Source organism: Rattus norvegicus, chromosome 1 (genome assembly GCF_021556685.1).
Source record: "Rattus norvegicus strain SHRSP/BbbUtx chromosome 1, alternate assembly SHRSP_T2T, whole genome shotgun sequence".
Lineage (NCBI taxonomy): Eukaryota > Metazoa > Chordata > Mammalia > Rodentia > Muridae > Rattus > Rattus norvegicus.
Window position 1 is genome coordinate 91,899,387 of NC_141534.1, and position 24,627 is coordinate 91,924,013.

The 24,627-nt window shown below is 50.7% G+C and overlaps 1 protein-coding gene across 7 annotated transcripts in view; it reads right to left on the minus strand.

Moving 5' to 3' along the window:
- Window positions 1–24,627, minus strand: part of Grik5 (glutamate ionotropic receptor kainate type subunit 5) — a 61,752-nt gene that overhangs the window by 16,120 nt on the left and 21,005 nt on the right. For all 7 annotated transcript variants that reach the window (XM_087613262.1, XM_087613239.1, XM_087613274.1 and 4 more), the window contains 1 exon segment: window positions 20,788–20,991. In XM_087613262.1, coding sequence (XP_087469388.1) covers window positions 20,788–20,991 — 204 coding nt within the window.

Consider the following 24,627-nt stretch of genomic DNA (forward strand, 5'->3'; position numbering starts at 1 on the left):
ACACACACACACACACCTGCATTAGCAGTGATGGTTCTCACAACGATTCATATCTTAGTCATAAATGTGGCCAGCTTAAAAGAAGGGATGAGGGGGCTAGAGAGATGGCCCAGCAGTTAAGGGCATGGCTGCTCTTCCTGTGGTACCTGGGGTTCAATTCCTAGCACCCACACAGCAGCTCACAACTGTCTGTAAATCCGAGGTCTCAGTCCCCAGGAATCCCTGTGTACATCAGCGCAGCCCTCCTCCTCTGTGATGCCGCAGGGCTGAGTTGTCTCCGGCACCCAGGCTGTATTAGGTTACTCCTCACTCGCCCTGCGTTCCCTGCTCAACCTGAACTGGGTCTCCTGGCTCTGGTTAGTCATCAGGTTCCCAACACTGAAGAGTAAGTTGTCTTTCAGATCTGCCTCCTCTCTTTCCCGCCCTGCATTTCACTGGGGATCTCTGCTCTCTCTGCTCTCTCCTTGACCTTGAGTTCATTCGTTTCTGTTTGTTTTGTTTTGCTTTTTGAGGTTGTTTTTTGTTTTGTTTTGAATGGGATCTCTCGGTATAGCCCTGGCTAGTCTGGAACTCGATATATAGACCAGGCTGGCCTTGGTTTGAAGTCACAGAGAACGGCTTGCCTCTCCCCCTCCCCAGCTCCGGGTGCTGGGATTAACCACACCCCATCTATCCTGTCTGTGTGTGCACACCAGAGGACAATCCTGGGTATTGTCCTCAGCATCGCTGTCCACCTTGTCTGAGACAGGGTCTCCACTGGTCTGGGGCTCACCAGTTACACTAGGCTGGCTGACCAGTGAGACACAAGGGTCCGCCTGTCTCTGCCTGACTGACGCTGTGGTCTCAAGTGAATCCCATTGTGCCCAGCTTTTCCGTGCAGGTTGCAGGGACTTAGCTGGGGTCTTGTGCTGGCCAGGAAAGCACTTTCAGGCTGCGTTCCCTCTCCATCGCTGGCGCAGAGTTTTATTACTGCTATGGTTATCTTTCAGGGCTGTGGCATCTCTCCTGGACTTCGGATTACATGTCACCTATTCCAGACTCTCGGGTTTAGGGCTGATCTCTTGTCCAGGCTCATGATCTGGTTCCTAGGTTGGACCATGGGCTCTACCCTAGTTTGTGTCCTCCTTCCTCGAGACCGACTCTGTTAGGGCCCTGAAGCCTGTCTCCCCAGTCCTAGCCTATTCCAGGGGCTGCAATCTCCCTGCTGCCCAGCTCTTGTTAGCTCTTGTGTTCTCAGCCTCGGCCTCCAGGAGGCGCTCGATTCCTAAATTTGGGTTTGGGCATCCCCTTCTATCCCCAGCCCCTGATACTACAGCCCTGGCTCAAGTCTAGGGGATGAAAGTGTAGGAAAGGGTACACGCAGGAGCTGTGTCCCAGTGGTCTAAATTCCCTTTATAGAGCTTTAAACCAGGCCCAGGCACATGAACGCCCCTGCTTGAGGTCATTCAGTATTTTGTGTGTGTGTGTGTGTGTGTGTGTGTGTGTGTGTGTGTGTGTGTGTGTTCACAATAGTCCCTCCTTGGTGGTCAGGATCCTATGGAAACAGATAGAAACATCAGCCTTTAGACATGGCCCAAGGCTCTGTGATCCTTGAGCCAACTGTTTGGAGACCCCTCCTCCCCTGAAGGCCTGTAGGGCTCCCCTTGGCTCTCTGCTGTCTCTGTGACTCAGTCAGGCCTTGGGCCCCAGCAGTAAGGGTCGTGGCTCTGCTCTGGAATACTCCAGGCCTGCCTACTCCTCCCCATCACCTTCGGGCAGGTCTGTGGCATCCAGGGCTTTTCCTGACAGCCACACTTGCCTCCTCCTCATGTCCCTGTAGCTTGTCTTTCACTATTTTGTGGGTTCTTCTCTCTCCCACCTTTCTCCTTCCCTTTTTGTCCACTCCTTCAACCCCCTAACACTAGACTGGAGAGGAGAAAGGAGAGAGGGGAGGAAAGAGATGCCTGGATAAGGTCAGGGGTCAGAAAGGGGGCGACATTATCGTTAGACTACTTCCTGCCGAACAGATGCATTGAGTTCATTGGGGCGAGTTCAGTCCTCGCTGTCAGCAGATCTACTTTCTTCTTGTTTCTTCTTTGTGCATGAGTACCTAACAAACTGTAATCAACGACAACCAGCAGCCCACCGTGCCTCTCGGGGCCCCAGCATTTATGTACCCTCTGGAAAGTCACCAGAATCCCAAACCTCACACAATTGCAGAAACTCTCTGCAGCTGGTAAAATCACACCCCTGCCACAGCACAAGGCAAATCTTAGTCAGCTGCTGCAGACAGTCCAAAGCAGCCCCATATCCCACACCTGGGATTAAAACAAAAATTCCAAAATTGTCATCATCACCACCCCCATCTCTCACAAGTCTATATCCACTCCCCACACATAACCCAAAGGGAGGCTGGAGAGATGGCTCAGTGGTTATGAGCACGGGCTGTTCTTCCAGAGGACCAGGGTTCAATTCCCAGCATCCACATGACATCTCACAACATCTGTCTCTGAGGTTCCCGGGAATCCAACACCCTCTTCTGACCTCTGTAGGCATCAGGCATTCACGTGGTACACATATTTTCACACAGGCAAAGTACTCATATACATTAAATAAGCCTTAAAAACAGACCAATGTAGGGGCTGGAGAGATGGCTCAGCGGTTAAGAGCACTGACTGCTCTTCCAGAGGTCCTGAGTTCAATTCCCAGCAACCACATGGTGGCTCACAACCATCTGTAATGATATTTGATGCCCTCTTCTGGTGTGTCTGAAGACAGCTACAGTGTACTTATATATAATAAATAAATCTTTAAAAAAAAAAACAAAAAAAAAAACAAAAAACAGACCAATGTACACAATGGCTTCCCACATCACTAAGTGGCTCTGAGAGCCACCTCCTGCCTGGCACGTCTGCATGCACAGGCCTCTATCTAGTTTACTCCGGCCTCTGTGGCCTGCTGTTTGCTTTTGGACTCTGAAGACTCAATGGCTACCACAGGACCTCTCTCTGCACTTGTTCTTCCCCAGCACCTCCTTACCACCAAAGGCTGAAAACTAAACTCGAGTGCAAGGAAAATGAAGACAGGTCTCAAGGACAGCTGACTTGTCAGTGTCAATGAGTTAGGCCTCCCTAGAGCACAGAGCCCACCTCACCCTCACGCCAGGGTCCTCTTTTCTCCCAAGTGTCTGTTCAGCAATGGACTACCTTTGATCCAGACACTGAGGCAGGTGGATCCCTGTGACTATGGGGCCAGCTTGGCCTGCATATCTGGTTCCAGGCCAACCAAAGCTACATAGTGAAACTCTGTCTTTATGAAGGGAAGGGTTGGGCTGGAGAGATGGCTCAGCGGTTAAGAGCACTGACTGCTCTTCCAGAGGTCCTGAGTTCAATTCCCAGCAACCACATGGTGGCTCACAACCATCTGTAATGGGGGTCTAACGACCTATTCTGCTGTGTCTGAAGACAGCACCAGTATACTCATATACATAAAATAAATATTTTTTTTGAAAAAAGAAGGGAGGGGTTGGGGGGGTGATCCCAGCCATTCCTCCAAGCCCCTCAGATGGTCCAGACATCCCTTGACCACAGCACTTAGCTCAAACTATAAAAATGTCTGTCGACCTTCAATATGACAACTGCACAGAGATCAGATCAGGGCACGTGCCACTGAATCTCACATCTCATAATCCTTTGCTGGGGCCTGAAATATCACCATTGTCTCTTGGGCCTCCAAGTTCTTCCCCTGTACCACACTGGAACCCTGCTAAGTTTAAACACTTCCACATACATGACGCTGCCCTGCATGGCCACCATTCTGGGTGCTCCCCAGAGCAGGGTGTCTGATCCCCAGATTCTTGCTCTATGCAGAGGAACCTCCATACCCACCACTTTACAATTGAAGAAACGGAAACATGGAAGGAGCGGACACTTTGATGTAGTTGGTTCTGGAATTTGGAGCCACTTGCCCTCAATGGGAGTTTTCCTGTCTGCTGTTCCCACTGTCCAAAGTTGGGGGCATCTGAAGTCAGTCACAGGCCTGACTACTCTGTGTGCAGGGAGCTCAGCCTAGAGTGCAGACTGACTTTATTTTATATGCATGCGCGTTTTGTCTGCCTGCACGTATGTGTGTGTACCGTGGAGATCAGATTAGCGCATTGACTTCCTGGACCTTGAGCTGCAGATGGCTGCGAGTCACCACGTGGGTGCTGGGAATAGAATCCTGGTCCTTGGCAGGAGCAACCAGCGCTCTTAACTGCCTAGCCATCTCTCCAGTTCTGGGGAAGCTGCAGCAACCTCAGTGTTTTCTTGTACCCCAGCAGTACTGAGTCCTGTCTGCCTCACCCTGCCCTGAGGGAAGCCTGGAGATCAGTTCCCATCATCTGTCTCCCTCACCCTGGCTATAGCCACACTCCTTCAACTACTGACCAGCATCCTCAGCGGCTTTGTAAAGCCCTGAGCACATCTGCCTGCATCCTTAAGACCCTACCTCAAACATCTCCCATGAGGCCTTGCCCCACCTGCCTCTCCCACCATCTCACTCTCTACCCCACACTGCAGTCACCTGCCCGTTCTACTCATTCATCCATCCAACAGAGCTCTAAATATTTACTGAGCCCCAGAGTTGGCCAAGCAGGCGGGGCAAAGCCTCACAGGAGATCAGTAAGAAGCCGAGCCCTGAGGAGTGCTGTGGTGATTGTTTTCTTATGGTGGAATAAAATTCCGTCATGTGGGTGTAGAAAGGAGTCCATGGGAAGAAAGAAATAGGCTTTTGGCTAGATTGTGTGAAGCCAGTTCTGGGAGAAAAATAATATAAAATAAATAACTGATAGATAAGATAGAAAGAATTTAAAAGGGGGTGGGGGAGAGGTAGGGTAATAGAACACATGTGATATGGGGGCAGAAAGAACTGTTGGAAGTAAAAGGACCCAAGGCTGGGGCAGGGAAATTGAAGATCAGTAGAAGTAAATTATGTATGAAAACACTGTAATAATTAAAAAAAAAACCCTATTATTTTGACTGATAACAAAACAACAAAAGAAACGATGGAGGAAAGGTCACTTGAATGACCCAAAGCCAATGGAAGAAGCCCTGTGATTGTTATGTCTAAACCCACACTCCTGATGGGGGGAGGGAAGCCAGCCTGAAACCGACGTTTGTTTTACCAAATGCTCTACTAGGCTCCACCAGTAGGGGCGCTAGAGGGAAGGCTTCAAGGCTGTAGTGCGAAGAAAAGCTTGCTCTGCCAGGCTCCTCTCCTAGGGGGCTCTAGAGCAGTGGTTCTCAGCCTTCCTAACGCTGCGACCCTTTAATACAGTTCCTCGAGTTGTGGCGCCCCTCAGCCATGAAATCAATTTGTTACTATTGTAATTTTGCCACTGGAATGAATCGTAATGTAAATATCAGTTTCCCAATGCTCTTAGGCAACCCCTATGAAAAGGTCGTGCAACCCCTGAAAGGTAGCAACCCAAAGGTTGAGAACCACCGCTCTAGGATGGAGGGCTTGCTCCCTGCCTCCCTCCAGGTTCTGCTTTGCTCTGTCCTAGCAACAACTGCTGGGCTGGCTTCGGCCAGTGCCAGCCTCAGGGGGGCCAAGTTGCAGCATCTTTTAGCTTTTGATAAACCGCTCTGGCTTTCCCCTTTGCTGTCAGAACTAAGGGTGTGGTCACCTTCAGCACGGCACCAGAAAGAAAGGGTGGGCAAGAGTGGCCCTGCAGCTTAGCTCAGGTGCCTTTGCAAAGCTGGGACGCAGCTCCTCGTTTATATATTGTGGGACTGCATGTCCATATGACAGAAAGGCTGAGTCCCAAAAGTATTTCCTGTGTGGTTCTTCACTGGGAAGTCTCAGATCCTGACTTGGAGGTCTTTTACTCCCTCACTCAGCAAGTCAGTGATGTAGCAAAGTCAAGTCCCGATGGGCACTCAGGCCACACAGTCCTCAGACAGACCGTCAGGTGTTGGGTGTCCTGTGGGGCCCTCCAGCAGCCAGGACGGGTGTCTCAAAGGACAAGTGACCACAGAGAGTGTGGGTTTGCCTCCACATGTGTCACAGCACTTGCTACAGCCACAGACAGCATCTCACAGGACACCAGCATCCTGATACTTTCTGGGGACTGAGCAGCCTTACTCCAAATGCAAAGCTGGATGGGCCCTTTGGCAGACAGGTGTGTGGAAGTCACACTATCGAATGTGGTGAAAATTGCCATGAAATCCCAAACACCTGCCAAGTGTCGACAGCGCCAAGCTAACAGTGGCGCTAACAGGGATCTTTGGATCCCTCAGGCTTCAGGCAGGAGCTCTTACCATGAGCTCCTACCTAGCGTTGAGCTGCACCGCCAGATTTCTTTTAACTGTGTGTGCGCATGCATGCGTGCGTGCGCGAATGTGTGCAGGCCATGGTGCTCGTGTGTGCAGGAGAGGACAATCTGCAGGAGTAGTCTCTGTCTCTACTGTGTGGGTTCTAGAGATTAAGCTCAGACCATCAGATTTGGGAGCAAGGGATCTTCCTCACTGAGCCACCTTGCTGGCCCCCCCTTTCCTTTTTATTCTGGGACAGAATCTCACAACGTTGCCTAGGTAGGCTTAAATTTGTAATCCTCTTGCCTTAGCCACGTGAATGCTGGGATTTCGGTGGCCCTGCCGTTACTGGTTAGTTGGCAATTCTCTGCGGAGCTGGGGAGGTGTAAGCCTAGCACCCGCATAGAAGCTGGCATGGAGAGATGTGTCACTGTAACCTCGGTCCGTGCGGGAGGAGGAACACAGGGATTCCTGGAGCTCACTGGGCAGCCAGTCTAGCTGGCAAGCTCAGTGAAGAGCCTCAGATAAGATGGAGGGCTGGAGAGGTGCTTCAATCCCCAGCACCCACACGACAGCTCACAACCTTCTATAAGCCCAGTTCCAGGGGATCCGAAACCCTCTTCTGGCCTCTCTGGGCACCAAGCACACATGTGAGGTACATATATTAAAAATGTGTATATTCATATACATAAAGTAAAAATAGAGTGGAGGGGACAGAAGAGAATCCCAGATACTGACCGCTGGCCCCCACATGAGCTTTGCACACACACACAAATGAGCATGCACATACACTATACACACACACACACACACACACACACACACACACACACACCACGATTCTTCCGTTCAAATAGCCACAAGGCAGGCATGAGTGCTCACGCCCAGCAATCCCAGCACTTGGCAGCCTGAGGGAGGAGGATTAAGAGTTTACGAGCGGAGTTGGGGATTTAGCTCAGTGGTAGAGCGCTTGCCTAGCAAGCGCAAGGCCCTGGGTTCGGTCCCCAGCTCCGAAAAAAAGAAAAAAAAAAGTTTACGGGCTATGGCCATGGCTCAGTGCATGCCTGATGCCTTCGGTGACTGTAGTGAGGTATGAGGTTATTTTTATCTGCAGCCTGGTCTTGACTGACATCAGCAGGGACCACTGCTAATCCTACTAATGAAACTAGGCTTTGGCTCCTTGGACACAATTGGTGTAGCGTCACCCAAGCAGCAGTCACACGGGGCTGCAGGGACCCTGGAGACCAAGGTTTATGGAGCCTGTATCAGGGCAGAGAGTGGAAACATTGATGCTGCCCCAAGACAAGGCTTCAAGGATGTGTACTGGGCTCCGGGTGGTCCTTAGAAGTCAGTCTGGCTGAGAAGACGTCTGCCAGGGCACTCATGTGGGCTGACAGGTGTACTGGTTGACTCTGGTGAAGACACTTCACTTGGGACAGCAGCTGCAGTTCAGCCACCACGTGGGTACAATGACCCACAACCATTTTCCAGGAGCCGCCTGCCTTTGCATTACCAAACAGGCAGTGACATGGGGGTGGGACAGGTCCCTGCTCCTTTCAAGCTGCCCCTGGAGGAGGAAGAGCTGCTTTTGAGTTACTAGGCAGGGAAACATGGAGCAGTCTAAGGAATAGGCTTTTGCTACCACGGTGGCCCTGGTTCCCTGGGTCAGTGCACCAACCTGGAGCTCTACGTTTCCAGATGTGTGAATTTCAACCCTACAGCCAGGAACTGGGAAAGCACAAGGCGGGCCCATCACCCTATCAGACACATTCTGGGTTGAATTTGGGCTTAGACTCTGTCCACCACATGACCGTATCAGCCTCTCCGTGGTCCAGCAGGCAAAGCTGGGGGACGGCCTACAGAAAGTGACAGGGGTGGCCATGGTCCTTCTGAAGAGCAACTAGACTATATACAACAGAGCCATTAAGAAGGCTGGCATGCATTCTCTCTCTCTCTCTCTCTCTCTCTCTCTCTCTCTCTCTCTCTCTCTCGATGGAACCCACAGCCTCACATAACAGGCGATTGCTCTATGACTGAGTTATATCTCTAGCCCTTATCTGGTCTTTTTCCCTTTTCTTCTCTCTGTCCTTCTCCTTCTAAGGCAGGGCTCACTGTGTAGGCCTGGCTGCTCTGGACCTGGCTGCATGGGCAAGGCTGACCTCAGATTCAAGAGACCTGAGAGACTCAGAGACATGCCAGCTTTTGCTGGGGCTAATGGTGTGTCCCACCATGCTTGACTAACTGGTCATTCTATAGTGAGAATCTGCCCGGGAACAAGAAGGGGCCAGGAATGGTGGTTCATGTCTACAATCTCAGCTCTCAGGAGAGGAAGATAGGAGGATCAGGAGTTCAAAGTTATCGTCAGCAAGTTCCAAGGCCAGCCTAGACTATGTGACATTCTATTTCAAAATGAATTAAAAGCCTAGCAGTGGTGCTACACGTCTTTAATCCTACACTTGGGAGGCAGAGGCAGACGGATCTCTGTGAGTTCGAGGCCAGCCTAGTCTACACAGTGAGTTCCAGGACAGTTAGGGCTACACAAAGAAACCCTGTCTCTAAAAACCAAAAAGGAAGAAAGAAAAGAAACTGAGTGTGATGGCTGGCACCTGTACTCGGGGCTGCTCTGGAGGCTGAGGTGAGAGGATCACTTGAGCCCAGGGAGTGGAGGTTTACACAGACGACTAGCAAGATTCTATCTCAAAGAAAGAAAGGATCAAAGGATGAAAGGAAGGCATTGGTGGAATGGAAGAGAGACAGCTCAGAGGTTAAGAGAGGGCATGTACTGCACTTGTAGAGGACACAGGTTCAAGTCCCAGCACATATATGGCCGTTCCTGTCTATTTGTAACTCCAGTTTCAGAGGAACCGACACCTTCCCTGGCCTTCACAGGCACCGGCACCACATACACACATGCAGACACACATGCAGGTAAAAACTCTCTCTACACACACACACACACACACACACACACACACAGAGAGAGAGAGAGAGAGAGAGAGAGAGAGAGAGAGAGAGAGAGAGAGAGAGTTTTTTAAAAATCTATTTAAATGCTAAATAGTGCATCTACATGGGGATTGCAGCCCTGTAGCTGTTTAGGCTAAAACAATCAGATACTATTTTGGGCCTTCCACATTGGCACAGCTCCCCCACCCCCACCCCCAGCTTGATAACATCCACGGTTGGCAAATGCTCAAGAAACCTGACATTATCCTCAGATGACACATATCCTCGTATTCGTAGGAATATAAGCAGGTGGAGACTTTCTGAACAGCCATTTGGCAGTCTGTGCTTCAACACGATCCCTAGTCTTTGACCCGACCCTCCTACTTCTCAGAATGCATCCCTCAGGGACATTCCCATAAACCCACAGGCCGAGTTCAGAGGGGCAGCAGCTGTGCCAGTGAAGACTGGAAGCCAGCCAGCCAGCCTTTGATAGGGGATGAGCTTAATAATTCACGCCCCAGCCATAAATGGAATTCCCCAGTCTTCCCTTTCAGTTTCTAACAAACACTGGCATCCAAATGTAATTCCCCTTTCACGATCTGACCACTGCACGGTGGAGACAGGATACGTCACCTGTCCGGCTGGTCCAGCCCAACCCCACACATCCTTCCCATGCACATCCGGTCTGGGAGCACACCTGCCATGACTGACGCCCCAGCCCAGGCCAAGTCTTCCATGTCTAAACCTCCTCTCATCCAGCAGTCTCCCACGTGAGCCATCTGCTCCTGCTCTCTCCCTGTTGTAGCTGCTTCCCAAGAGAATATCCAGAGCACACACATTTCCCCCTAGTGATTTAAAAGACCCAAGAGGTCTATCTGTTCAGTAAAAGCAGACAAATAAAAGGGAATGCAGAAGGGGTTGGGGATTTAGCTCAGTGGTAGCAAGCGCAAGGCCCTGGGTTCGGTCCCCAGCTCCGAAAAAAAAAAAAGAAAAAAAAAAAAAAGAAAAAAAAACGGTCCCCAACTCCGAAAAAAGAAAAAAAAAAGGGAATGCAGAGATGGAGCACAGTGGCGAGCGAAGGAGTTCACCGCCAAGCCTGAGAACCCAAGTCCCATGCCTGGCACCTATGTGGTGGACAGAGAACTGACTTCCACAGGTTATCCTCTGGCTTCACTCATGTCCCATGACATCCATGTACACACACACACACACACACACACACACCCCACACACGCATCACACACGTACACACACCACACACATACATACACACAAACCACACACACACCACACCACACACACACCACACACACATACACAGACACCACACCAACACACACATACACACACACCACACACACATACACACACCACACACATACACAGACACCACACACACATACACACACACCACACACACATACACACACATCACACACATACACACACCACACACACCACACACACCACACACACACATATACACACACCACACACACATACACATATACACACACCACACACACATACACACACCACACACACATACACACACACCAAACACACATACACACACACCACACACACACCACACACACATACACACACATCACACACATACACAGACACCACACACACATACACACACACCACACACACATACACACACATCACACACATACACACACCACACACACCACACACACCACACACACACATATACACACACCACACACACATACACATATACACACACCACACACACATACACACACCACACACACATATACACACATCACACACACATACACACACACCACACACACATACACACACACACCACACACACACCACACACACACACACACCACACACACACACACCACACACACACACCACACACACACATATACACACACCACACACACATACACACACCACACACACACCACACACACACACATACACACATCACACACATACACACACCACACACACACCACACACATACACAGACACCACACACACATATACACACACCATACACACACATATACACACACCATACACACATATACACACACCACACACACACCACACACACACACCACACACACACATACCACACACACACACCACACACACATACACACACACCACACACACACCACACACACATATACCACACACACATATACACACACCACACACACACATATACACACACCCCACACACACACACACACACACGCACACACACACAAAGTGTTTTGTTTTTTTTAAAGGACTGTGGTGCTGATATCTGTGATGATGAAGATGAACTTCAGAAGAGAGATGGCGCAGAGCGCTCAGAGCACTGGCTGCTCTTTTAACTCTAGTTTTAGGAGACCTGGTGCCCTCTTCTGAACTCCACAGGCACTGCGTGCGTATGGCGCACAGGCATATACTCACACTCTCAAATACATAAAAACATTAAAAAAAAATCACACCGAGTGAAAAGAGCCAGACTGAAAAGTCTGAATGCGGGATGATCTCACGTGTCTGAAGTATCCATGACAGATAACTGAGAGACAGAAAGATTCTTGGCCTCTAGAGACTGGGTCAGTGAAGGGAGGAATAGGAAACATTTACTAATGAATCCAGAGGTGTGTGTGTATGTGTGTGTGTTTTCTGTGTGTGTGTCTGTGGTGTGTGTGTCTGTGGTATGTGTGTCTGTGGTGTGCCTGTGGTGTGTGTGAGTGTGCGTGTGTGTGTGTCTGTGGTGTGTGTGTGTCTGTGGTGTGTGTGTGTGTCTGTGGTGTGTGTGTCTGTGGTGTGTGTGTCTGTGGTGTGTGTGTCTGTGGTGTGTGTGAGTGTGCGTGTGTGTGTGTCTGTGGTGTGTGTGTGTCTGTGGTGTGTGAGTGTGCGTGTGTGTGTCTGTGGTGTGTGTGTCTGTGGTGTGTGTGTCTGTGTGGTGTGTGTGTCTGTGGTATGTGTGTGGTGTGTGTGGTGTGTGTGCATGTGTGTGTGTGTGTGTGTGTGTGTGGTGTGCGTGTGTGTGATGAGTTTGGAATCAGGTATAGGTGCTGGTTTCACAGCAATGAATATGTTTTATGCCATCTATCCATGCCCTGGTAGCCCAGGCTGCACTTTACGACATTCCTCATCTTTTTTTTTTTTTTTTTTTTTGGTTCTTTTTTTTTTTTTCGGAGCTGGGGACCGAACCCAGGGCCTTGCGCTTCCTAGGCAAGCGCTCTACCACTGAGCTAAATCCCCAACCCCGACATTCCTCATCTTAAATGTTAGGTTTACAAGCACACACATACACAGTGATCACTACTGTGCCTGGCTGAAGGGTTTTAGAATGGTTCTCTGGGGCTGGAGAGACGGAAGAGCACTTCCTGTTCTTGCAAAGGACCAGGGTTTGGTTCATGAAGGCTCAACCACCTGTCACTTCGGTGTCAGGGAATCCATCCCCCTCTTCTGGCCCCTGAGGGAACTACACACATGGTGCACTTCCGTACACGCAGGCAAGATGCTCAAATACGTAAAATAAAGTTAAATACATTTTTTAAAAAGTTAAAATACTTTCTATCTGGGCACTTGGGAACCTGTGTCTAGTGTTCTAGGTGTGTCTAGTGTTCAAAGCAAACATGGTTATGAGATCTTGTCTCAAGAAACAATCAAAACTAAGGGCGGTGAGATGGCTGGATGACGAAAGGTGCTTGCAAGCGAGTGACAATTGGAGTGTGGTCCACGGAACCCACATGGGGGAAGGAGTGGGCAGACTCCTAGGAGCTGTCCTCTGACCTCCGTGCACACATGCTGTAGCATGAGTGCTTCTGTGCTCCCCTCCCCCACCCACAATAAATACGTGTTGGAAAGAACCAGCCAGGTGGATAACATGGCTAACCTTATAATATGTGAAAGAGAAACAAACGAGGACTTATAAGAGGTGGTGCACATCTTTCATCTTGGCCCTAGGGAGGCAGCGGCAGGTGGAGATCTGTGAGTTTGAAGCCAGTCTGGACTACACGGCACGTTACAGGTCAGCCTGGACTCCAGAGTAAGACCCTGTCTCAGAAAGAGAGGGAGCCCGGGTCATCTGACAACCCTTGGTCCTGCCATAGCGTCCCTGCTAAATCACACAGTGGCTTCCCAGCACGATTCAAAAGCACTCCAGACCTCCACCTCCCGGTCAGCACCCCGTGCTCTGTGCCCTGCTGGACCACACAGCTGCCTCCACTCTCTCACTCCGTCTCCTCTCACAGTGGTGTTTTTACTCCTTAGATGCCAGTGAGCTCAATCTAACCTCCAGGCGACCTTCCGGCTAGGGAATACTCCTCCCTCAGACCAGAACCTCCTTTCATTTCAGCTCCTATTATGGGAGCCTGTGGAGTAGCAAAATGTTCTAGAATGCTAAGGATACAGACTCGAAGTACATAGTACTTAGTCCCCGCAGGGCTGTCTTCCTCCTCTGTGATCTCTTCCACGCATGCACGCACACTCGCGCACGCACACATGCACATCTGTTGGCTCCTTTGTCGCCATCACGTTTTGTTTCTATCCACAATGCCCCCACTGCCATATGATATATTCGCTGTGAGTTTCCACACTAGAGGACAGGAGCTCTCTCTGGTCTGTATACAGCATCCTGCTGGTGTCTGGAGCACAGACCAGCACACGATAGGTGGACAACAAAGAAATGAAGTAGGGCGTGGTGGCCCACAACTTTAGTTCCAGCAGAGGAACTAAAGGCAGAGGTAGGTGGATCTCTGTGAGTTCGAGGCCAGCCTGGTCTACACAGTGAGACTACTCTGGGGAGGAGTCGCACATACACACTCAAGTGAAGACAAAAGAGAAGAAGAGTGGATTACACAGCATCACTGCACGTAACATGATTCCATTTTTGCAACAATAAATAAAAGTGGTAGATACATAACTGGGTGTGGCCATGTGTGCCTATCATACCACTTGGGCGGCAAAGGCAGAAGAAACAGGAATTCACAGTTGCCCTTGACTACATGATGAGTTCCAAGACAGCCTGGGCTATGTGAGACTTAGTTTCAATTTTTTTTTTTAAATGTGAGTTAATGAATTTAAAGAAAAAGACTGAGAGATTGCCCTATATCCTGGCTGTCTCTGCGGTGTGAGACCATGGCCATGCCAAGCCATACTGAGTGCTCCTGCTAATCCCTCCCATGGGTATCAATTTGTGTTGCGCCTTTGAACCAAGGCAAACAAACGGCTTGTGTTTTTGTTTAGGTTCTGTAACACTGGAGGTTGAACCCGAAACGCAGAGCCAAGCTTGTGCAAGCCAAACGTTCTACCGATGAGCTTGCAACTCCTCCGGTCACATCATAACTTTCGATAACATGTAGGAATGCAATTTTGATATGTATTTTATGCAAAATAAAATAACGATAACACTGTTTTTGTTTCAAGGCAGAGTCTCTCTGTGTAGCCCTGGCTGTCCTGGAACTCACTTTGTAGACCAGGCTGGCCCCAAACTCAGAGATCCTCCCTGCCTCTGCCTCTTGAGTGTGGGGATTAAAGGCGTCACCACCACACCCGGCTATACTGTTGTTGTATAACACAGTTAGATAATCCATGCCTGCAGCAAACTGATTTTGTTTACTGTTTCGTTTGGAATCAGGGTCCAGTCCAGACTGGCCTTGGATTTGCCATCTTGTCTTGACCTTCTTAGCACCAGAATTCTAAGTATGCATCACCATGCCTGGCTATGAGATGAGGTTTTGTTTTTGTTTTTAATTTTTATTTTATGGGTAGGGTATTTTGCCTGCGTGTATGCTGGCACCATGCCTGGTGTCAGCAGAGGACAGAGAGGTTAGTGGGTATCTTGGAACTGCAATTATAGACAGTTGTGAGGCACCATGTGGGTGGGTGGGAATCGAACCTGTGTCCTCTGGAAAAACAGCCAGTGCTCTTAGCTACCTCTCCAGCTCCAAGATGATGGTTTTATAAGCGCACAAGATCTGCTTATGGTAATATTCCTTTCCATCTCTGCACTACCTATCTAACTTCCTTAACATATCAATTTTTGGAGCTAGAACAGCAATACAGCAGAGTATTTAAAAATGCCAGTCTTGGGGACTTGGTGCAGTCCCCGGGGACAGGGCTGGATAAAGACCATAAGCAAGCTGGAATCAGCTACAGTGCTTGTCTGAAGAAACACCGTGTGCCTGCACATGCGGGGATGGGCAGCAGCTCCACAGACCCCTGGGAGAGCCACCTGTTCCCTGTTCCACATCAGCTCACGGGGCACACCCATATCCTGATATCCTAAGTGATGTGGACATTGTCTTGGTTCTGACAGCATGTGTGTGGATCTCATCTCTTTACCAGTGATGGCCTTCCGGTTTGGGGTACACTGAGACTCAGACAGGCATCTGCCTGTCTTGCAGGTCACACAACCCTAATGAGTAAGTTCAGCCCAAATCAGGGTTACCTGAGCCCACAGGCAATGTTCTAACACCCTGGGACCACAACATCAGTAGTGAGCTCCTATGTGCTATGGCCTACTCCCATTTGATGGCTGGACAGATGGCCAAGTGGTTAAGAGCACTGGCTGCTCTTACAGAAGACCTGGGTTCAGTTCCCAGCACCCACGTCAGCTCACAAATCTTCCCACTTAATTCAAAGTTCCACGTGTGCATGTGTGTGTCGGGGGTGGATGAGGGATATTGTACTACTTCCAAAGGGGAAACTGAGGCTCAGAGTGATATGGTGGCTTGCCAGAAATCCTACATGATCCCCTCACCCCCAGGCCGGAAGTTCACTGGCCAGCTACTAACCACTGTGCATGCCCACTGTCCTGGATGCCACAGTGGACCTCAGACTTCTATCAGGCTCAGGTTACTGGCTGCCCAAGCGGCCCTGGGTGATGGAAGCTTACAGCTCTGTCAATGTAACACCCCTTGACTGAGGTCCTAAGGCTCCCTGAGGCAGCTCACAGCATAAGACTATCAAGAGCTCAAGGCCTCAAGGTAGGTCAGGGGGGAATGTCTTCATCCAGCCAAGGATGGCTGGTGGAGTAGGCATAACTGTCAGAGCTTAACTCCTCGCTCCCTCAATCCAAGCCCTCTGCCTTCTGATGCCGGCCTAAGATGTCTGGTATACCTTATAGGTCAGACCTGCACTGTGGAGACTGTGTAGAATGGCCCAAGGTGAGGCAGCTGGTGAGGAGGTTAGCAAGAGGGCAGGGATGGGACTGGGGAAGCCATTCTATTAGGGGAGCGCTTGTCTAGCATGCATGGGGCCCTGGGTTTGATTCCCCAATGATGGCCTAAGACTCAAGATGGGCAGCTGCCTGTCTGCAGGTGGCCAACCTGGGATACATGAGACCTTGTTGAAGGGAGGAAGGAGGCGAAAGAAAAACTAGGGCTGACGTTACAGCTCAGCAGCTAACAGCACAGCCTTCTCTTGCAAAGGAGCCTGGTTTGGTTCCAGCACCCTCACGGCAGCTAGAAACATCTGTATGTCCAGTTCAGGGGGTCTGACGTCTTTGTCTTCTTCTAACCTCCATGGACACCAGGCACGCATGTGCTACATGGACATACATGCAGGCGAACACTCACGTACATAAAAATAAATCAATCTTTGAAAAAGAAAAGAGGGGCAGAGCCTGAATCCTTGGCACAGTGGGAATGGAAGTCTCCAGCAGTGGTCACTGGGTGGGATAAACGGATGGGATTTTGAGAACAACCAAGGATCCCTGGCTGAGGTCAGTGCATCGGGTTGCCTTCCGTCCAGAAGTCATTCGCTGGCTTGCGACCAGATGATGGGATGCCCACTGTGGCTCACCCAGTCACTAACCCAACAGCCTCACTTGCACTTGAGGTAAATACTAATCCTTCCTCCACTGTGAGGCTCTGAGGATGGGGCACTGGGACAAAGTCCTGAAGGAACATTTGATTGGCTACAGCAACCACTGTCCTGGTAGCCTAGGCTTCCTAACTGTCTGCTGGGAGGTTGGCAAAGGATGTTGCCTTGGGGGCAGACACACCTGGCTGCACCCCCGGGAAGTTCAGACATATCCCTGTGTCGCTGGGCTGCAGGCCTTGCACAGACAGGTGGGTAGGGACGCTCCGGAGTTAAGTAACAACTGGGAAGTTGCCAGCACATGGTGTGAAGTCAAGCAGGGGCAGCTGCTGCTGTTGGGTGATCTAGCAAGGACGCCCACAGGGCTCTGCAAGCATGGCCACACCACAGCAGGCAGCACAGACTCGGCAGGACCCAGTCTCAGCCTCCTGGTGCACCCAGCCTGCTTCTCTACAGTTCCCTCTGTAAATGTCGACAGCTGCCCTGGCCAGACACCGAGGAAGCTGTACTGCATCCTCCTCCTTGCCCTGACTTCCCAGGAGCCATTGGGCCCTGCAATCACCAGGCCCTTCTTCCTCTAATCTCTGCTGCACTCCGGCCCTGGCCCCATTATCTCATCTACAATCTCGGGCCAGCCTATCCCCGGCTCTCACTTGAACCAGCTTGACCTGCTGGTTCTGGCTCCTTTATCGGCCCAGTGAGGGCAAGGCCAAGTCTGGTTTGCTTATTTCAGGGTAAAGCAGAGATCCTGGTAACAGTAGGTGCTCAATAAAAGCCAGCTGGATGGCACAATCTGACCAGGTTGGCAGGCGTAAGAACAGTAACAGGATAGGTCACAGGAAGGGGCACCTCTGCCTCCCAGCCCCTGCCCCAGGTCTTTCTTCATTTCTGCTCTCAGCCATGCTACGGGCCAGGAGCCCTTCTCTAGTTTCATAAGAAGGCAGGGTATACAACAGTGTTGAGTAATTTGCCAAAGGTCACATGGGTACTGTACTGCAGAAGCAGGACTAAAGGGTTTGGCTGTGCAGGAACTAGATACAGTGGTCCCAGGTACCAAATCCCTGCGCTTACCTCATGAAGCCAGAGCCACCAAGATGAAGGTCAGGCTGGAAGCTCTTCCTTCTCTGAAGGGTGCCTATTTTTGGGGGCTCCATTCAAAGGAAACTCCTGGGGCTGATGCCGTGGGCCAGTGTGTAAAGCCTGATCTATAGGTGTTTGCACACATTCACAAACACTCTTAGACAGAGGAGCAGGCTGTGGACACAGACCCTGGGGAATCTGACCCTGGGTACAGGACCAAAGCCTTGGCCCTCCTTCCCTCTGCCCAGGCCCCCCCTTTTGGGGATTCAGGCCTAAACAACTACCTACTCTGGGGCAGAAGCTTTTAAACCAGCCCTCTGGCTCAGGGGACCACGCCTTGGGGCTTGCCTGCAGGCTGAAGTGGGGGGACCAAGCAGTCAGGACTCAACCCCATGCCTTCCTCCTCAGGATCAGTTCTGCTTTGTGTGGGCTTCAGAAAAGGCTTTGCTCTCAGTGAGGAAAAGTTCTATCGTCAAATAACTTCAGAGACTCAAAGCCCGGAGGGATAAGTGTCCTTGTGCCAAAGTACACTGGTTGTGTCTATCTGTATGACTTTCAGGGGTTCCAAAGTAGGAAATTCTGGCTTGGGAGAGAGAAGGGCCAAGTCCAATGTCAAGGCTGCCCTCACTGCAGTTCCCTGTTCTGCACATCAGCTCCTCTTGTCTCTAATGACTTCCCTCCTGGTTTTCTCTGGACTGAAAGACAAAGCCTACAGGGTCAGGGATGGGGCTCATTAGCAGTGTTTGTCAGTATGTATGAAGCCCTCAGTTCAAACCCCAGCACCTTCTATAAACTGGTGTCAAGTGCCATCGGATACCGGTAACTGGAGACGGATCAGGATGACCGGGGTCATACTCAGCTACAAACTGAGTAAGAGCAGCCTGGAGCTGGTTGTGGTGGTGCAAGCCTTTAATCCCAGCACTGGGGAGGCAGAGGCAGATGGATCTCTGAGTTCCAGGCTAACATGGTCTACAGAGTTCCAGGACAGACAGAACTATACAGAGAAACAGAGAGAGAGAGAGAGAGAGAGAGAGAGAGAGAGAGAGAGAGAGGGAGGGAGAGAGAGAGAGAGAGAGCGCACAAACGCAGCCTGAGCTACTGAGGCTTCCACACATGTGCACACACAGTCAGGAACACACACACACACACACACACACACACACACACACACACACACACACACACACACACGGGAAATGGAGAGAGAAAACAGTATGGTCTTCTGTGTCTGACAAGCGACCACATCAGACCCTCTCAGGTATAATCCTTGCCATAGGGAGGGGAGAGAGTGGGGTTTGGAGTAGAGAAAAGACCCATCCGGAAACTCCAGTCCAGGTTGGTCTGACTCCAGAATATTCTTTCCACTCTGACCTGGCTCTCCCCCTCCTCACCTTCATCCAAGCTCTTCCCACACACAGGCAGGCCCAGCTGGCTCACCCAGAGTGTCTCACTCTTAGAGGCTCCACCTCTGTAAACCTGGTTTCCTTTGCTCCTCACCTCCTCACTTCATCATTCCCCCTTTTTTGTGGTGGTGGTGGGGGCAGTGGGGTGGGTTGGGAGTGGGGTTGAGATATGGTCTCGTTATGTAGTCCTTGCTGGACTGAGATTGGCATTGGTAATCCCCCGCCTCTGCTCCCTGTCTGCTGTGATTACATGCCGTGGGCCACCAAGAAGTTATTTTGTTTGTTTTTTGTTTTTTTTTTTTTTTTGGAGTGAGTTTATATGTGTCTGTGTGGGTGGGGGACAGACAGGTCTTGTCCTGCAGCCTAGGTTACCCTTAGACCTATGCTTTCCCGCCTCTGCCTTCCCTGTGCTCGGACGGCAGGCGGGCACCCCACACCTGAGTCCCTGTATGCCCCTGCTCATCACTTCAGGCAGCATGGCCCCTTCTGGGAAGCTCTGAGTGCTGGGCCAGGGCCTTTCTTCTGAGTTTGCTCCATCAGAATCTACTTGGCCTTGGACTGTGGGCATTTACTTCTTGGACCCTAACAAGGCTTTAAGCGCTCGAAGGGCAAGGTCCCTTGTTCACGGAATCCAGCACAGGGCAAAGCACATAGTAGGTGCTCCACAAGCACCTAATGAGAGCTCTGTTTTGTTTTGTTCTGTTTTTTAAGCTGGTTTTGCAACAAGGTCTCAAGTGACATAACCCAGACTAACCTCCAACTTACAATGTAACAAAGAGTCTTCCTGCCTCAACCTGTCAAGCGCTGGGATCACAGGTGCACCACCATGCCTGGTTTATGTGGATTTGAATCCAGGGCTTCACAAACGCTATGCAAGTACTCTACCAAACACAGATCTGCATTCCCAAACCCAAACAGACAACTCTTGGTGCCTGAAGTGTGCCAGGCCTCCCTGGTGGTTCTGTGCAGGCCGCAGACCTTGGTCTTGGCCTTGCCTCCTGCACGAAGCCTCCTTTGACTACTTCAGGTTTTTACCTGATACCTACTCTATGTCACCATCATTCACTCATCAAACCTCTGCGCCCAAGAGGAGCATCCTGGGAAAACACAGGAGGTGACACAAGGCTGTGACTTTCCTCCCTAGCCCCAGGACACTCGGGGCAGAGGTTACTGGCATACCTTCAACCTTTTGCCTCTTTCTTTTGCACTGGCTGTGATCTGGCCCCACCTTCCCTTCCTCCTTCCCCACCCCCTATCAGCCGTACCCGGTTGATGAGCTCGCCAACCATTCCTGTCCAGGAACCATTGGGCTCAGGTGCCCCGTACAGTCCGTCCTCCACCAACCGCAGGCGATACCGGAAGCGCAGCAGCTCGGCCAGCTCCCGAAGCATGTCCACGCAGAAGCCCTCAAAGCGCTCGTTCCCTGACAGGGCCTGGAAGTTGGGCCGGCGCATGACATACGGGTTCTCCTGGGTGGGCAAGAGAAAGCAGGGGTCAGAGTCTGAGGCAGGGACCCTGAGGCCCAGGGTCATCTGCTAGGGATGGACAGTTGGACAGTGGAATCCCTGCTTGCTTGCTTCTTCTGTTTGTTATTGTGCGTTTATGACATGATTGTACACATTCGTGGAGCACCACAGGTATCATTCCTCAGGAGCTATCTGCCTTGATTTTTTTTAAAAAATCTATTTTATGTGTATAATATTTTGTCTGTGTATACATGCCTGTTGCCAACCAAGGCAAGAAAGTAAGGCTGGATCCCACAATCCTGAGTTACAGATGGGTATGAGCCCCCATGTCGGTGCTGGGAACTGAATCCCTCTCTTTTGGGAGCAGCCGGTGCTCATAACTGCTGAGCCATCTATGCAGCCCTCCTTGCGTTTGCTCACTGTTGTTTTCTAGAGACAATGTCTCACGGGCCCGGGACACTCAGTGTAAGGTGGGCTGTCTGCCCAGCACGCCCCTGGGGTGTGCCTGACTTTGCTGCCCAAGCACTGGGATCACAAGCCGGACTGAGCTGCCTCTAGGGCCCTGTTTGTGATTTTTTTTTTTTTTTTGAGACTGGGTCTCATGTCACCCATGCTGAACTCAATGAATAGACAAGACTGGCCTTGAACTCCTGGTCCATCTGCGTCTACTACCCAAGGGCTCACACTACAGGCTACACACTACACCTGGCTGTTGAGCGTATTCCTTTAGAAATGCAGGTCCGAAAGCTGAGGGGTTTGGGGATGAAGGCAGTGGCTCTGCCAGCCTCTTATCAGACTGTCACAGGGAGACAAGTGACTCTCTACAGCCAAAAAGCTCACTGGGCTCCACCCCCCACCCAAATGCCAGGATCAAGGGGGAGCTTCAGGGGAATCCGACTGGGGCTTGCATCGAAGTAGAACGAAATTTTCTAAGATTCTCTTAGGACACGAATTACCCAAATTATCCCTATCACACGCACAAGTACACACACGACCAGATTCGATGCCACCAGACAGCCCTCGCTCTCTGTCGTCGCATACATGGGTGGTTTCAATTTAGCGTTCTCCATATTTTTTTCACACAGCCAGTGGTGAGTCACTACACCAACTTTACCAATGTGCCCCAGGAGAGTGTCCCTCACCAGGATTTCACTGCAGCCTGAGCTGCCTCGAGGCAGGCAGGCACGACATGCCAGATGGTGAAACTGCAGAGAATTTGGAAGCCTGGATTGTTTTGTAAAATCTCCTGATTATGAATGTTAGCGAGTCATTCAAATTGTAATATTGCTTTTTTTTTTTTTTTTAAGGCCACACGCACACACCTGCCAGTTTGCAATGCCCGACCTTTTACTATGTGTGTGTTCTTTTGATTGGTGTCCTTTTGAGATTTTAAAATTTTATGCAGAAGAGTGTTTTGCCTATATGGATGTCTGCATACCATATACATGCCCGGTGCTCAAAGAGGTCGGAGGAGGGCGCTGGATCTCCTGGAACTGAAGTTATGGAGGATTGTGAGGCTACCACGTGGGCGTTGGCAACTGAACTCGAGTCCTCTACAAGAATAGCCAATATGGTTTGGTTTTTGAGACAAGGTCTCACTATGTAGGCTCTGTGTGTGTGCTGTGTGTGTGTGTGTTTATGTGGGTAAAAATGTCACACACATAAACACACAGCACACACACACAGAGAAGACATGTAAAGGTCAAAGGACGCTCTACATAGTCTATCCCTCCTTTCTCCTCCTCACGGGTCTCAGGGATGAACTTTGCTCCTCAGGCTTTGGGACAAGTGCCTTTGGTTGCTGAGTCCTCTCATCAACCCCAGGTGATTCGGCCTTAAATTCTCACAGAAGTCTATATTAAAGGAAGGGTGGGGTTTTTTTGCTTTTTGTTTTTTTTGTTTTGTTTTGTTTTTTAAGCTGGGGACCGAACCCAGGGCCTTGCGCGTGCTAGGCAAGCTCTCTACCACTGAGCTAAATACCCAACCCCTAAAGGAAGTATTTTTAGACTGTTTTTTTTTTTTTCTTTGCAAAGCTGGAGATTGAATCTAGGGCCAGGGCAGGGTAGACAAACCAGCACTAACTCTAAGGCAGGCCTCCAGCTCCTCACGGGCAGAGTCTTGAAACAAGGTCTCACTAACTTGCCCAGACCCCTGCAGACCAAGGGAGCCTTGAACTTGGGAGTCCCCTGCCTCAGTCTCCCTAATAGCTGGGATGAAAGGCCTGGGCTTGTTTTTAATGCACATGCACTGATGTCCTGAGAGCAGGTGGCAGATGTGGCTATCCTATTCCACTGCCCCCCTCACTTTATCACCCCCTTCCATCAGCAGGTGGCCACCTACTTCTTGGTAGCTGGCTAAATTCTGGAGCCCCAGCTTTCAGAGCAGTTCTGAGACCTCCATGTAAGTAAAGCCAAGGCCGGCCAAAAGGAGGACAGATGAGTCAGGGATTGGAAGCCAACAGGAGCACCCATGGATATTCAGGCTCTCTTACTTCTTGGCCAGCCACCTCTTGGTGAGCTCCAGTGGGAACAAATTGATAACCACCTAATCAAGCCTCAGAATCATAAAAAGTAATAGTTTTAAGTCTCGGAGTTTGGGGAGAGTTTTTTGAAAAGCCATAGACAGCCATTCTTCCCAGGAGACCAGGTTATACCACAGGCCCATGCGCTCAGACCACAAAGCTGAGGGCCAGTGGGATAGAGGGAGGCTGGGGCTTCTCTCCCTCCCAAGCTGCTTCTCTAAATGCAAATGTGTGGAGCTAGCGCGCGGGGACGGGGATGTGAGATGGCACTAATAATAGCGGCGGCCGCTAGCGTTTCTCGTGGGCTTGCTGTGTGACAGCTCTGTCAGCGTGGGAGGGCGGGCGGTATTATTACCTCTGTCTTACAGCTGAGGACACAGAGGGAAGTCACTGTGACTCCAAAGCCCCAGGTTCTGCTCTTAAGCCCTGTGCCAGACTGAGCTCAAGTGGACAGAGTCGGGGAGTGGATGCAGGAGCAGCCAGACAGACTGGAGTCAGGGGAGGGGAGCTGGAGAGTAAGAGACAAGAAGCACGAACGTGTGCTGGGGTTGGGATTCTCCTGCTAGGGCAGAACAGAGGAGGAAACAGGTTAGGGGTAGGGCATCCAGCCCAGGGCCACCAGCCAAAGCAGAACAGAGGGAAAGAGAGCACAGAGCTGAGATCCACACATGGCCTGCACACGCTGGGACTCTGCTGGGTCCGTGTGCCAAGCTAACCTCGGAATCTGAGACCGGGGGACCTGGGCTCTGTCTGTCGGCAGCAAGGATGCCACACACATAACTCCAGCCCTGGGCAGTCAACAAAAGGGCCCAAACTCCACTCCCCCTCCTCCCCCTTTTGCCATAGTAAGGATTGAGCCCAAGGCTCCCACTGAGCAATGCCCCTAGGGCTTTTCATTTGTTTGTCTCATTCATTCATTCATTCATTCATTCATTCGAGACTGAGTCGCACTGAATTGTAGCCCAGGCTGGCCTTGAAGCCCAGGCTGTTAGCCGAGTTTATCAGACTCTAAGAAACCCAGCCCTGTGGACGGGCTAGCGTGTTGCTGAGCCCAGCACTAAGAAGCAGCCCCACAACTCTGCCATCTATGCACAGAAACACAGGTCCAAGAAAAGTCA